This window comes from Ixodes scapularis, unplaced genomic scaffold (genome assembly GCF_016920785.2).
Source record: "Ixodes scapularis isolate PalLabHiFi unplaced genomic scaffold, ASM1692078v2 PGA_scaffold4__175_contigs__length_147842914, whole genome shotgun sequence".
In the NCBI taxonomy this organism is placed as follows: domain Eukaryota; kingdom Metazoa; phylum Arthropoda; class Arachnida; order Ixodida; family Ixodidae; genus Ixodes; species Ixodes scapularis.
Window position 1 is genome coordinate 18,080,088 of NW_024609879.1, and position 14,414 is coordinate 18,094,501.

The 14,414-nt window shown below is 46.7% G+C and overlaps 1 protein-coding gene across 1 annotated transcript in view; it reads right to left on the reverse strand.

Moving 5' to 3' along the window:
- Positions 1-12,003: 12,003 nt before the first annotated feature.
- The window catches only part of LOC8029080 (RNA polymerase II subunit A C-terminal domain phosphatase), a 36,021-nt gene continuing 33,610 nt past the window's right edge, over positions 12,004-14,414 (reverse strand). Inside the window, exon 11 of the mRNA XM_029995461.4 lies at positions 12,004-13,715. Coding sequence (XP_029851321.2) covers positions 13,328-13,715 — 388 coding nt within the window. The 3' untranslated portion in view covers positions 12,004-13,327. The remainder of the gene's footprint in view (positions 13,716-14,414) is intronic.

The following is a 14,414-nucleotide window of genomic DNA, read 5'->3' on the forward strand; positions in this document are numbered from 1 at the left end:
ACTCCTTGAGGGTTGCAACGTCGTCCCGAGCTAAAACTCGCACTCACGAGAATGCCGCTCGAGTGGTCTCGTACCTGCTCTGGCCCAGACTTTTGCCTGTCGCAAATATCAAGTTGCCGGTGATCGCTGCCCACCTTTTTGGATCGTCAAAACAGTTCACTGCACGCACTCCTTGAGGGTTGCAACGTCGTCCCGAGCTAAAACTCGCACTCACGAGAATGCCGCTCGAGTGGTCTCGTACCTGCTCTGGCCCAGGCTTTTGCCTGTCGCAAATATCAAGTTGCCGGTGATCGCTGCCCACCTTTTTGGATCGTCAAAACAGTTCACTGCACGCACTCCTTGAGGGTTGCAACGTCGTCCCGAGCTGAAACTCGCACTCACGAGAATGCCGCTCGAGTGGTCTCGTACCTGCTCTGGCCCAGACTTTTGCCTGTCGCAAATATCAAGTTGCCGGTGATCGCTGCCCACCTTTTTGGATCGTCAAAACAGTTCACTGCACGCACTCCTTGAGGGTTGCAACGTCGTCCCGAGCTAAAACTCGCACTCACGAGAATGCCGCTCGAGTGGTCTCGTACCTGCTCTGGCCCAGGCTTTTGCCTGTCGCAAATATCAAGTTGCCGGTGATCGCTGCCCACCTTTTTGGATCGTCAAAACAGTTCACTGCACGCACTCCTTGAGGGTTGCAACGTCGTCCCGAGCTAAAACTCGCACTCACGAGAATGCCGCTCGAGTGGTCTCGTACCTGCTCTGGCCCAGACTTTTGCCTGTCGCAAATATCAAGTTGCCGGTGATCGCTGCCCACCTTTTTGGATCGTCAAAACAGTTCACTGCACGCACTCCTTGAGGGTTGCAACGTCGTCCCGAGCTAAAACTCGCACTCACGAGAATGCCGCTCGAGTGGTCTCGTACCTGCTCTGGCCCAGACTTTTGCCTGTCGCAAATATCAAGTTGCCGGTGATCGCTGCCCACCTTTTTGGATCGTCAAAACAGTTCACTGCACGCACTTCTTGCAGAATTGCAACGTCGTTTCGAGCTAAAACACGCACTCACGAGAATGCCGCTGCATTGGCGGCCGCCATTACAAACAGAGTCCCCATGCTCGTCCTGGCTACCTTGACTTGAGCGTTCGCCTTGCGTCGGCGCGTCGGCTTCCAGTGATGTTCGGTGTCCGGCAAACGAGAGTGGCTCCCGGTAGGATTCCAGCGGCGGGTAATCGAAAGTGGCTCTGGTATAACTTCCAGCAAAAGTGGCTACGCCGGTTTCTGGTGAAAATGAGTGGAAATTAACCCGTTTCCACCGAATCTAACTGGAAGTTTTTGCCGGATTTTAACCGTAAGTGGCTCCGGTAAAAGGTCCAGCGAAATCTGGTCACTGGAAGTGGCGGCCGGTAATGTTTCCAGCAAAAAACTGGTGAACTACGCTGGTTTCTGGTGAAAATGAGTGGAAGTTAACCCGTTTCCACCCAATGTCACTGGAAGTTTTTGCCGGATTTTTCAATAGGGTAGGTTCTCTATAAAGGCATTCGATAATCCGGGGTCGGTAAAACGGCGTTCGCTAAAACGAGCTTCTCTAAACCGCATGCCACCGCTTCCAGGGATTTTGGATTCGCGGGTAGCGAGAAGCATGCCTTTGAGATTCGCGTCCGTCTGAAGCGCGATTGAGCAATTTAAGTTTGGAACTGTTGGGATTCACCTGACTATATTGTTCGGTGCCGATGGAATTTGGATACTGCGACTGATGGCATTGACTTCAAGATCAGATATTTGTTTAAGGCTCTCCCCAATCACTTATACACGTAATCGAAGATAAAAATGCCCGAAAAGATTTTCGGCGCATATTTAAGATAATTTGGGGGTGCATTTACTTAGGATGTATACCTTTAAAATAAATCTTTATATGAAGCGGTTCTGTAATTAAGTAAAGCCACTTGAATCGTCTTCACTTGGCCTCTAGGATCACGAATATCGAGATTATTTTACAATCTGGTGCACGGGGGCTGCAGAAAATCAATTTCAAAGTACCGTTGAAGTCCTTCCTTCCCGGAGCGTTACGCCATAAAGGAGTTTTTGGAATCTCCATTCTCGCGCATCTTCAGCACCCATCAAAGCTATGCACGCGCACTCTTGCTATTTTCAAGAAGGTCAAAAAAAGACGTTACGACTGGTGTCTGGCAAGCTATAGCAACACGCACTTGGCGGTAGGGTGACCACCTTCCTGCCGGCGAAATGCGGGACACCCTGACCGGGAAATGTGTGTGTGTGTGTGTGTGTGGGGGGGGGGGGGGGGGGTAGTAAGAGAAGAACGATATTTTCGTGACTCAAAAAAAAAAAAAAACAGTATAAAAGGAAATTCACCAACACGCACAACCCGAAATTCTGCGCTGTCCGAAACCATATTATACACCTAAAACTTCTGTTTAGGCAATTAAGCTAAAAATAATTTTTCTCTCAGAGTGATATAGTGTGAACGACTTAATTTTCGCGAGAGGCTAATTTTCGTGAATTTAGCGAGTCGCCTACGATTCGCGAAAAATGGGTTCCGTGAACAATTCTCGTAATATGTAATTACATTGGAATCTATATGGAGATCCCACCGCTCCGAAAAAATTAGAACCCGCGAATTATTCCAAAACTTCACCTTTGACCTAAATCGCGAAATACTGAGCCCGCGAAAAATAAGTCGTTTACGGTATTTTGTTTAATTGTAGTTGTAAACATATTTATTAAATGCGTCTAAGTTGAAAACATAAAAATCGACTGCAGCAGACCCCAAGGCATCAAAAGGAAATAAGAAACAGTAAATCTTCTTCGTATTTCCCGTGGATACTTACTCTTATACTAACATGCTCCAAAACAAAAATAAGAACCTTATTTTGTTGTTTTTTTCGACCGTTGTGAGTTGCATTGCCTTCTGTGGCCGTCTTCACTACAAAAAAAAAAAAAAAAAATATATATATATACAGGGATGGGCAGTATTTAAAATACAAGTATTTGAAATACGTATTTAAAATACTTTGTGTATTTTGTATTTAATTACAAATTGGGTAATGTATTTGGCGTGTGTATTTAAGTACTAAAACGTGGGTATTTCAAATACATTTGTAATTAAATACAATTTTGTGGGCGAAAATACATTCTCAAATTTATTGTCACTGTCCAGAGCAGGAAGAAAACTACGTTCTGCACCGAATGTAGTGTCTCTCAATCAAGCACAAGCGTTTAGTGACTTTGTGATTACGGTGCTAGTTTAGGGCAAGAATAGTGACGAAATCGACGTTCACAGGCAGACTGGCTAAATAAGTGCCTGTAACAACTTGTGATGCTTTCCAGCCTGATTTCCATCCATATTTTTGCCTGGAACATTCTAAGTGCGCGGGTCGTCCAGATTTTTGTAACTGGTGCGAGTTGCAACAATAAAAAATTCTCTAGCTAGTGCTGCGCGTCTTGGTCGTCTCGGTTCTTTGTTGGTCCATACCAAAATGTAATCGACAAAAAAAGCTGCTTGAAGCTCTGTACTTTTTTTTCACCTATTACGTCCATGCTGATTACATTTGTTTTTTTGTGATTATATTTCTATTACGGTACTAGAGCCTCGCACACTAACTCCCGAGTGTGCGATGCAAAGGTAAAATGAGATACCCAGAAACCCGTTGCAGGTGCCCTGAAGTCGCTGACGCAGATTTTGAGGAATGTATCTGGAAAAGTATTTGGAGGAGACCAAATACATTTGGTTGTATTTGTATCTTGTATTTAAATGCTTTTTTTGGAAATGTAATTAGATTTGTAATTAAATACTTTTTTGACGAAGTATTTTGTATTTGTATTTCGATACATATTTGCATGTATTTTGCCCATCCCTGTATATCTATATATATATATATATATATATATATATATATATTTCTAGACAACCTTTTCACATGACACAGTAAGATTTGCAAATAATCGCAATAGTGTATTTTTCAACTTTTGGAGGGAGATTTTTGCTCGCAATATTTTGCCACCAAGGGAAGAGGCAGAACGGCGCATGCGCGTCTGTCTCCTGCAAGAACGACGATCGCTTCCCGCAGAGCTTGGACAGAAAATGGCATACCATCGAGATTGACAGGTTTATCAGCGACCTCCGCGCTTCCCCGTACCCCGTTGTTCGGAAGCGCCATAGTTTGCGTAGTTTATGTTACGTCGATGTAAAATGCGGGACATTTTGAAGATTTGAGAATTTCTTGCGGGACGCGGGACACGAGCCCTCAATGCGGGACAGTCCCGCGAGTCGCGGGACGGGTGCTCACTCTACCTGGCGGCCGAAACATCCTTTTATGACGATACAACTGGTCGGAGTTTTTTCCGTATTTTCTCGCGTGTAGTTATATCTTCGGGGAAAACTAGAGTGATATTAGGGAGTTTTCATAGCCAGCGTTTCTCCCTCCGCTAAGCTTTCCGCGACGAAGAAACCGATACTGCGCCTGCGCGCCTATGGCCATGACCGTAGAGTTTTGGATATCGCAGCGGATTGCGTAAAGCGTTGCGGGGCGGCAAAAACCATCTACGAAAACTCCCTGTTCAGATTCACGGAATAAATATACTCCAAAACTCACCGCTAACTCGTTTTTTTTTTTCTTTTTTTTTTTCTTTTTTTTTTCTTTTTTTTTTTTAAAGCTGAAGCACTTTGAAGAAATCTGTGTTAGGAGCGGATTACAGCTTTTTGTCCGTGAATTCAGTTATCCCACTTATCTTGGGCAGGAGTAAACGTAAACTGCCGTAGTTCGGTTTGGACCGAGACGCGGGAGCCGTGATCCGTCATGAACAACACAAGTGGACTGACTAACGAAGACAGGACTAGGGATGCCGCGAACTTTTTTCGAATCGAAGTTTCGATGATCGAATCAAGCGCTTCGAAAGTTTTCGAACTTTTCATATCGAGAAATTCGACGGAAGTTGAATTTTCGAACTTATTAAACTAAGAAGTTCGACGTTTTTCGAACTTATTACGCTGCAAAATTCGATGCTTGTCGAACTTCTGAACTTTATAGACTAAACAATTCGATGATTTTCGAACTTTCGAACTTCCTGCACTAAAAAGTTCGAAGGTTTTCGAACTTCCTGCGTTAAAGGGACACTGACAGGGTATTTATGCTCGCCGAGGTTTTTAGTTGTACGTGTCATATGAGAGCTCAACTACCCAGAACAGAATTTGCGGCTCGAAATTCGGTTTCTTTCCGCCCGAAAACCGCCGATCAAGAACTGGCCGGTTCGAGTCTCGCTCACTCTCTTTTCCGCGGTCACGGGCCGTTTTCTAAGGTATCGATGCGACCACCAAATTTAATCAAAGTCGTGGGTCACTGAAAGCACACACTCAATATTAAAAATAGAAAAAAATATAAAACCCATTTTTTGTGGCTTCTAAAAAGCTGTAAATACGTTGATTGAAAAAAAAAAAGTTCCACAGACAACCGGAAGCATTCTTTGCGTGCGTCGTTTCGCGAATCGCGTATCGTGGGACTCGCAGGGACGGCGATGGCAGCGGACGACGGGCGTGGGACCTCTATTTCAGAACTGTCGTTCGCGGTACCGGCGAATTTTGTCTGCCTTTAAAAGAGAAATTTGGGACTGGTCAAAAGAATTGGTATATTCATCCCGTACGACACGCCCGACCACCAAGCCGATTTGCACGAAGACGTCGCCTAGCCGTCGCTCCCTTCTCGTGGCTGAAGACATCACTCGCGCAAACGTCAAGCGCGACGTGTCTACTTCGAGTGGAATATGCACGCGTACGATTTCTTTACTAGGTGAGAATGTCGCCAATGCGTGGTGCATCCCGACTTCGACCCGGGAGTGCTTTTGCTAGAGGAAAATCGGCAGCAAACTTTCCAACTTACAGTTTATCGGCTGAATTATTACTAAGGAAAGAGATCCCCAAGACAGTAATGCCCCAGTAGTTCAGTGGGAAAGACGTCCGTTTCCCACGCGGTAGGACCGGGTTCGATCCCCCGTGTAACTTTTTTTTTTTTTTTTTTCTAAATATTTTTTGATGTCTACATTTCTTTTTTTTTTTACAATTATTACTGAAGAAACAAAAAAAATAAGAAACAAATGTTGTGGACGACACGTCGCTGAATTAGATATCCTTTTTGACACCTGCGAACTCAATGTAATCACTTTCCACAAAATGCAAGGAGCATATAAATCAGGTAGCGTCCGCTTTCCGAGGTGCCCGTAAATGGTCTACAGGAATTGCAGCCAGCCATTGGTACCGATCCCGTTGATCTTTCGGAAACTCTGTCGTACAATGCCACTTCTGTTTCGGACGCGGGACATGTGAGCCAGCTCTTCACGCAACATCTTGGGTGTATTCTTTTCGGAGCCGATCAAAATTCACCACGGGCACTCACTACTCATCTCCAACTCCTCAATGTACAAAACAACTCATCTTGGAGTAGAGAACAACGAGCGGAACATACATAACTGCAAAAGAATCCCACGGCGAGCAGTTCCCATACGCCGCATGTCGTCTGCTACCGGAAAAGAGAAAAAAAAAAAAAAAAAAAACACGGTCGGGTGTAGCCACGTGACTTCCGCCACTCACTCTCTTCTCTCCACTTCTCCGACCTCCGTCGGGTTTCGGTTTCGGTTTCGAGCAGTTGCGTCTTTTGATTTTATTAAAAAAATACGCTACTCTGTTGCAAAATATTAATTGGGTAGTCCTCCGACACCATAATGAAGCGCCTGGCAAAAAATTAAAAAAAAATTTTGGGGGGTGTCAGTGTCCCCCTTCGATAATTTTCGAACTTTCGAATTTATTAATCTAAAGAATTCGAAAATTGTCGAACTCTCGATTCCAGAAAAGTCAAAAGTTCGACGAACTTCGAAAGATCGGCGGGCGGTTTCATTTGTATTCAAGCAGTAAGGTACATTCGTAATTTTTTTTTCTTTCGCAATTTTACATGGGTGCCGCATTCCTTGCGAAAGACAATGCCGATTATTTCAATCATCTGGCATGCTTGGTTTTAGAAAAATATATCCCGAAGGAGCGAGGAAGGACGACGACGGACGCGCTATAGCCGAAGCTATTTATGGTAGAGATGTTAAACTTTTCAAGAACGATCTATGTATAGCCTAGGTAAGTGTCGTCTTAAGATATGATTATTGTTGTTTAAGACGAGTTTCGAAAAAAATATCCAAACATGTACCTGCGGACAATTATGCCCTAAACTTGGTAATTTTGTTCGCCTACATTGTTTGGGGTATCGCATTTAAATTAACACCAGAGACAGTACGTATCATTACCATCTGCAGAATACAAAATAATGCATTTATTTTTTTATTTTTTTTTACGTTGAGGAATAAATTATCTCGTGGGGGAAGATTTCTAAAATTGTTCAAGTTCAGTGCGTCATAAAAAATTTTTTTCTCATTTTACGTTTTTGGGACGTGTTTCTTTTGGCCTGTACACATTTTGGTAGGAGAAACTTCGTTTCACACGCACACGCACTGGCACCGTTCGAGTTCTCTCCCAGAATGCATCGCACTCACAGAGTGTTGCACGGAAAACTGGACTCAAACGAACTCGCCAAATGCACCGAGTGCAGAAGACTGATGCTGCCGCCATCTATGTGGTAGAAAAGGTACAGACTTCAAACCGAAACTAGCGCCTTTCTGTTCCGAGTGATGCGTGGGAATGCGAGAATGCAGTCGCTACCAACGTTTATCTACAAACGTTGGCAACTGCAACCTGTAGTTTATAGTTGCGATGTCTTCAAGCAGCTCGGCTGCCATAGAGATAGTTACAGACGGCGTAAATTTCCGCAACCAGCTGTCCACAAAGCAACTGGTTGCGATCTTTCAATCCTTATAACCGTTTACACTGAAGAAGACTGATGATGCTGTCCGAGCAGAAGCTTGATCCGTTTGAGCATGGTATTATGCGTGAACGACTGAAAGGGTACGGCGTAAAACTAGCCTGTTGGAATATCCAGCAAAACTGGGACTTTCGATTTGGATCGTCATTGTGGATTAGATATTAGCCTTGGTGAAGGCGTCGAGAACGAGAGCTTTCTCGAACAAAATACGACGGGGCAAGTTAGCTGCGTAGGTAAATGTTAAACATGATGATGTTGCCCAATCCTCGGGTAAAGTCACCATCTTTAGCTTTCTCTGCTGCTTATTGGGCAGTCAGAGGTTTCTGCTGGAGGAGTTTTATCGAATAATGTTAAAATTTTCACCCGCACACCGGATGGTGATAGACATTTCGGGGGCCGCTGTTGCGTTTGTTCTGAGCATTTCTTTACACAATGGTATATTTCAGCGTTTGTACGGCAACAGAGCGATTTAAAACCTGCAAATAAATCACGGGTTGTCGATTGCTTCCTTCGTGAAATAGCAGACGCTCACAATTCAAGCTCGCGTTTGATTTCGTTGCCCGCGGGACGCGATTTCTATCAGAAAATCTACTTTTTTTTCCGTTCGGTTCCGCGACACATCGTAGCAGACGAACCCTCGTCGTCTGCTCCCGCTCCTCGCCGGCCCCGCCGGAGCGAGGCATGACGGGATTGCATTTTGGCGCACTCCCGATTTTCTCGGTGCAGCGAGTGCATGCACGCGTGGGGTGTCAGCGCTGAAACGAACTCGGAGTGCAACCACTCGTGGAGCGCCGGCCGAAACGAACCCGTTCCACGCTGCGACGGGGCACGCGTGGGCACGAGTGCCGTGAAACGAACTCGCTAATAGTTCTGGGCCTCTGAATATGCAAGAATGCAACACTTCCGGCGGGTTCTTGATAGTTTTTTTTTTTTTCTCCAGCTTTTTATTTTTGCATTTAATGTTATGTTTATTTATTATTTTTTACCAATGGCACAGTTATTTAGGTCGAAAAGACGTAGCTTTGAACTTTCGAGCCACCGAGCATGTGACAAGTAGTGGTAGTGCCTCCCGACGAGTTTCTAAAGGCCTCTTCACTCATGCAGCTGGGCGCTACAAGCATAGCGCTGACCACTGTGGCGCTGACCTCGTGCTAAGCACGTGCCGACGGGAGCGTTCACCAGCTTTGTATCGCACCGTCAAAACTGTTGCTCATGGCATACGATAAAACGCGAAACACATGTACGACGAAACCGTCCGATCCGACGTGCGGACTGCCGGAATGACCTTGGGGGGAGAGGGTTTTCGTAGCATCGGAGAGCGTGGAAAACCCTCGCCTCCGACCGTCGTATTGCGCGGTCGGACGTCGGATCGGACGGTTTCGTCGTACATGTGTTTCGCGCAGTACGATCCGACGTCCGACCGCGCAATACGACGGTCGGAGGCGAGGGTTTTCCACGTGAGCAGCGTTACATCAGCGCTTCGCTGCATGTGAGAGACCATCTATACGCGATCTTTTATGCAGTGAAGAGCGACAGTAGCTATACATATGCATACATAATTTCAGATTAAAATAAGCTCGACCATGCCCTCTTTCCCCGTATTGTTTTCTTTAACAGTCCGAAATATCTGGGAGGAAGGGGGGGGGGGGGGGGGGGAAGAGACTGGAGCTCCCCCCCCCCCCCCCCCCCCCCACATTTTTCCTCTTCCGACGCCACTGGTATGGTAGAACGCTCCTCGACCTCAAGTTGCGTCAGCTTCTGTGCTTTTTGCTCGGCGTTTCTTCCGCCCCAGAAAATAAACCTCCAAAGCAATTACAAACAAAGAAATTGTCAAGGTGCAGGCGAGTTGGTGTATGTTGATCATGATGCAAACTCCAGAGACTGGAAATGAAATTCGCAAGAAATAGTGTAAGAAGAAAGAAAAAAGGGGACACGACAACGTCTCAAACTCAGCTGAGTCGAGTTTGAGACGTTGTCCTGAGCCGAGTTTTCAGCTGAGTTTGAGACGTTGTCCTGTCCCCTTTTTTCTGTCTTCTTACACTTTTTCTTTCAAATTTCATTCCCAGTCTCGGGACTTTGAATCCTGTACAAACTAAACTTACTATATGCCAGCATCACTCGGGCGGCGTTCGATCAGATTACTACCAGCGTGCAAAGGGGTAGGGGGACAGTTTGCCAGATCACTTCAAGGTTTTTCTCAACCTCAACCACCTGCCTGCCCCTGGCCGTTTCGAATTAGATGAGTATCACTAAACAGTGCGTACGTAGGATCACTACTTCGTAATGCACGTTAATGACCACCCCGGGCTGGCGGTCACAATTACTGATCTATTGTTACACGTCACTGCACTGGCAAACATTCCAGCACATCCGGGGCACTCGTCGTCTCATTTAATTGCCTGACCAACTTCGAGCAGTCTAAATATCACACCCAAACTTTTCTAAACCTGATTTCGTGAAAACCAGTGAGGCGTGAAAACGTTATTTGAAACTGAAACTGGTGGCGGAATATGAAAACCGGAGTTTGAACTTTGCGCACTTGGACTTCAAAGTAATCAAAAACCTTCGAGGTGTTTTTTTTCTTCGAATTTAGCCTTAAAAGAGAATCGAAACCTTCAAACTTTTCAAACTTTATGTAGAAATAAATTCGAAATCTTCGAATTTATCGAACTTTAGGTCTTTAAAAATTCGAAACGTTTGAATATTAGATCCAAAGAAATTCGAAACAATCGAATCTCTCGAATTTTCAAATTAAGGAACTTTGAAATCTTCGAATTTATCGAACCTCAAGTAAACAAATATTCGAAATAATCGAACCCGAACTTTTAGAAACCGTGAAAGCTTCGAACTTTTCTAATTCAAAACCCTATGATTTTTCAAAGTTGCGAACTTTTCGAATTCGAACCTCCCTACGGTCGAAAATATCGAAACTTTTCGAAATCGAACATCAGTTCGGTTAGAAAATATTGAAACCTTTCGAATTCGAACCTAGGGTGGTTCGCGGCATCCCTAGACAGGACAAAACAACTTTGCAACTGGCAGCATGAAGACTTATTCCGCCGACCACATCAGCTGGAGCGGCAGCCTGGGTGAAGGGAGGGGAAAGGGGAGGGGGGGAGACAGAGAAGAATAGAAAAATAAAAAAAATAAACCAAACGTTTGGCAAAAAGAAAACAAAAAAAAAACATTTTTTTTGTTTTAGGTGGTTCTGTTGATAGATCTTGTTTTCGGCGGACATTTCATTGAGAGCCGGTATCTTTGTCGCAGACTAGACTGACAAGCTCCTAATTATAAGCAGATGCGTCTTAAGGAATGCACGTCAGACATGGTGACTTCCGCCCATAGCCCCCGACTGGAAGTGCGCCATACGCCGCGACTAACAGAGCCGTGACGTAACACCTAACAAGCGAAGATTGCCGGCGACGTTCCCTTAGCCGATTTCGGCACTGTGTAGTGGGAGACAGCAGGTGTATCGCTGGGGCGCGCGTCAACCCACCCGAGCCCCCTTGTTCATGCTGCTTCGTTGCAACAGTCTGAGGATGGCTTATTACAATATATTAACCCACCTTGAGCCACCCGTATGGGCCGTCTCGCGAAGCACCGCTAGCACCCCAAGTATGCCCTGGCCCTGCTGTCCCCTACTGCACCTCGGTTGTTAGGTGTTGCGTCACGCCGCCGCCGTGATCTGCTTGCACCAGGGAGAAGAGGGGTTTTGGAAATGCTCGCCTTGCAAAAAAGTTATGAGAGGCTGCATTCACCCCGATTTGTTCTTTATATGACCGCTGCGCGAAATGCTCACGCATTTCTTCGAGAATCTGCGTTTGCACGTCCTCTACCCCAGTACTAACCCCTGCAAAGACAGCAGTGGCTGGTGCTCATGTTCGACCATGCAAACAATTTCCTCACTCATCCTACCGCCTGCCTTTCACTGTGTAATGTATGCTACACATAAAACAAAGTAAATGCAGGCTTACCTGATACACCGCTTGGGCAAGTATTTGGGGGCATATGGCCAAACATACGTTGCACAAAGTGGTAGCCAACTAAAATTCTACCCACTACCAAAGTAGTGCTCTCATTGCTAAGGCAACCCAAACATTTCGTGCAGTCACGAACTGGCTGCCATGCCAGTCAAAAGCCACTGCCAGTTGCTTAGTATGGGCCAACCACATTCTTGTTAACCAACTATGTGAGCACGTATACTAGACAATGAGCCCATTCCCTAGCCAAAGCAAGCCCATAGTTGAGCCAACCCTTTTCTCCTGGAGATGTATGAAGTATGTTCCCGTATGTTGGTGCCAGCCTGACTTCGTCGACTGCCCGTGTGTTTTGCTGGAAGTACAGCAAACTAGAACATGGGAGAATGAGCCATGTCACTCCATTTCCAGTAAGTTGAAGGACACTGCAGACTGGTAACCTGTACGGACACTGTTGTTACCATGTGCTCGTCAAAAGCGAGTTTCAGCAAGTTATGCTTTTCTAGAACAATACGGGCATCGAAAGCTTGCGTAGTTATTGTAACCATGCTCTGAAATACAATCAACTTGGCCAGTTAAGCTTAAGGCACTGTATGAGCATGTGCCAAAGCTACCGGGAAGGACCTTGAAAGCTGTAGGTGTGTTCCTCACCTGCAAGAGACTGCACAGGGCGAAACGCCGCTCGAGAAAACATGCCGATGACAGTGCCAGTAGAATTTCGTAAAATGCTTCGGCGTAACCAGCGACACAAAACACGGGCTCTGAGCAGAGCTTGGTTGCCAAATGCCACTGCAGTGGCCTCGCTCCCAGGTTTATTCCAAGGACGGCGATGGCAACGTACTGCCCAAACTGCCGTTGCAGTAGTCGCCAGCTCTCAGAATGCCACTGGAACGGATGCTAAGAACAATCGTCATACGCGCGATGCAGCATCGAGGCAAACACGTGAGAATGAGCCAAAACAACTAAAAAACAACAACTCGGTTTCACGAAGAAGACGTCGGCGGGACGGTTAAATCCACTGATTCTTTTGTAACGGATAAGCGAAAAGCTTACGCTGGAGCACCAAGGGCTGCCCGAAAGTAGACAGATTGCAATCGGAGCTGCAACCTCGCACAGTATGACGTTGGCACGTGCACCAAGCCATACTTGGCTCCTAAAACAAGAGTTTGTGGCTCGCAAGTGACGCAGTGCCAAACCGCACAGTTTGCTGTCCGGGCCAGCTAGTTAATAAGTTACGCATGAGCGAGCGACCGAACCTACTGCAGCCAGGAAATCGCCGACGAATCCCCGACACACCCGGTGAACGAATATTCAATGTACCCATCGAACTGCCGACGAATACGGATGCACCCAGCAAATCACCGGCGAATCACAAACGCCCCCCGCAAACCGCCAACATATCCCAGATGTGGCTGGAAAATCGTTGACGAACATCCGACGCACCCGCTGAGTCACCGGCACACCAGTCCGGTGAATGTACCGTCATCCACTGCGGCTAGAGTCCGAGGAACTCGCGTTCCACAGCGGCCGCCATCTCCTCGTCGACCGAGCCCACGGACTCGGCCTCCGACGAGTCGTCGTCAGCACGGGACCCCCGATCACTGTCCTCGGCCGGCCTGCACCGGGCCGACTTTGCGGCCGGCTCGTCGTCGTCGTCGTCTTCGGCCCCTTTCCTGCGCCGCTTGCGCCAGCCGCGCGGGCAATGTCCGCCCGAGAGGCTCTCGGCGGAGGAGTCCGAGTCGCCCGGGCGGGCGTCCCCCTCCCCCTCGTCGTCCTCGTCCCCCTCGCTGCAGGCGTCGTCCACCTCCCGGTCCATGTCCCGCAGCTGGTCCGAGGACATGCTCAGGTGCGGGTTGCTCTGCTCACGCAAAGGGGCCACCGGCCTGCCCACAGTGGACCCACATTGGCCCCACGTCAGTCCTCGGCATCAATAAGGCCGTCGAGCAGACGGTGCAACTCATAGAGTCTGTCTCACCCTTTTTAATGCAGGAGTGTAATCCAACTAAGATTGTGAAGTGAAGCGTGCCATAATACAGTAGAAAGTAGCAGAGTTTGCCAGCTGCCAAAATCTTTTGGAAGCACCAACAAAACTTGGAGGACGCTTAAGCTTCGCCTTTAAGAGTGGAACGCGACAGCGTTATCGGCCTCGTTCGTATCACCTTCTTATTCATTTCTCATGCTGTTCCTGCCAGTGAGCAGGAAGTGCAACAGACACGGTGACCTAGTCAGTAAAGTGTCTGGCTCGCAACTGAATGGTCGTGGGTTTGGATCCCACCTAAGATTTTTTTAAACTTTCTTTAAGGCAAATGAATTAGTTTATAAAATGAAATTATTTGACACATGCAGCAACATTTTCGCTTTAGATCAGGTCATGTTTTTTTATCCCTTTCATTCCATGCGTGACGTCACATTTCTTGTGAGTGTTGTTTGAAATTCCCCGGCAAGGTCATGTGGCTGTGTTGTCATGACCCTATCGACCAATCAGGATTTTTGCGTCCGTAATTTTCTTGTCATGCCACCGACACCGGCTTTTCTGCGACACAAGCTCCTTAAGACATTAAAAAAGGATGGGGTAGGAAACG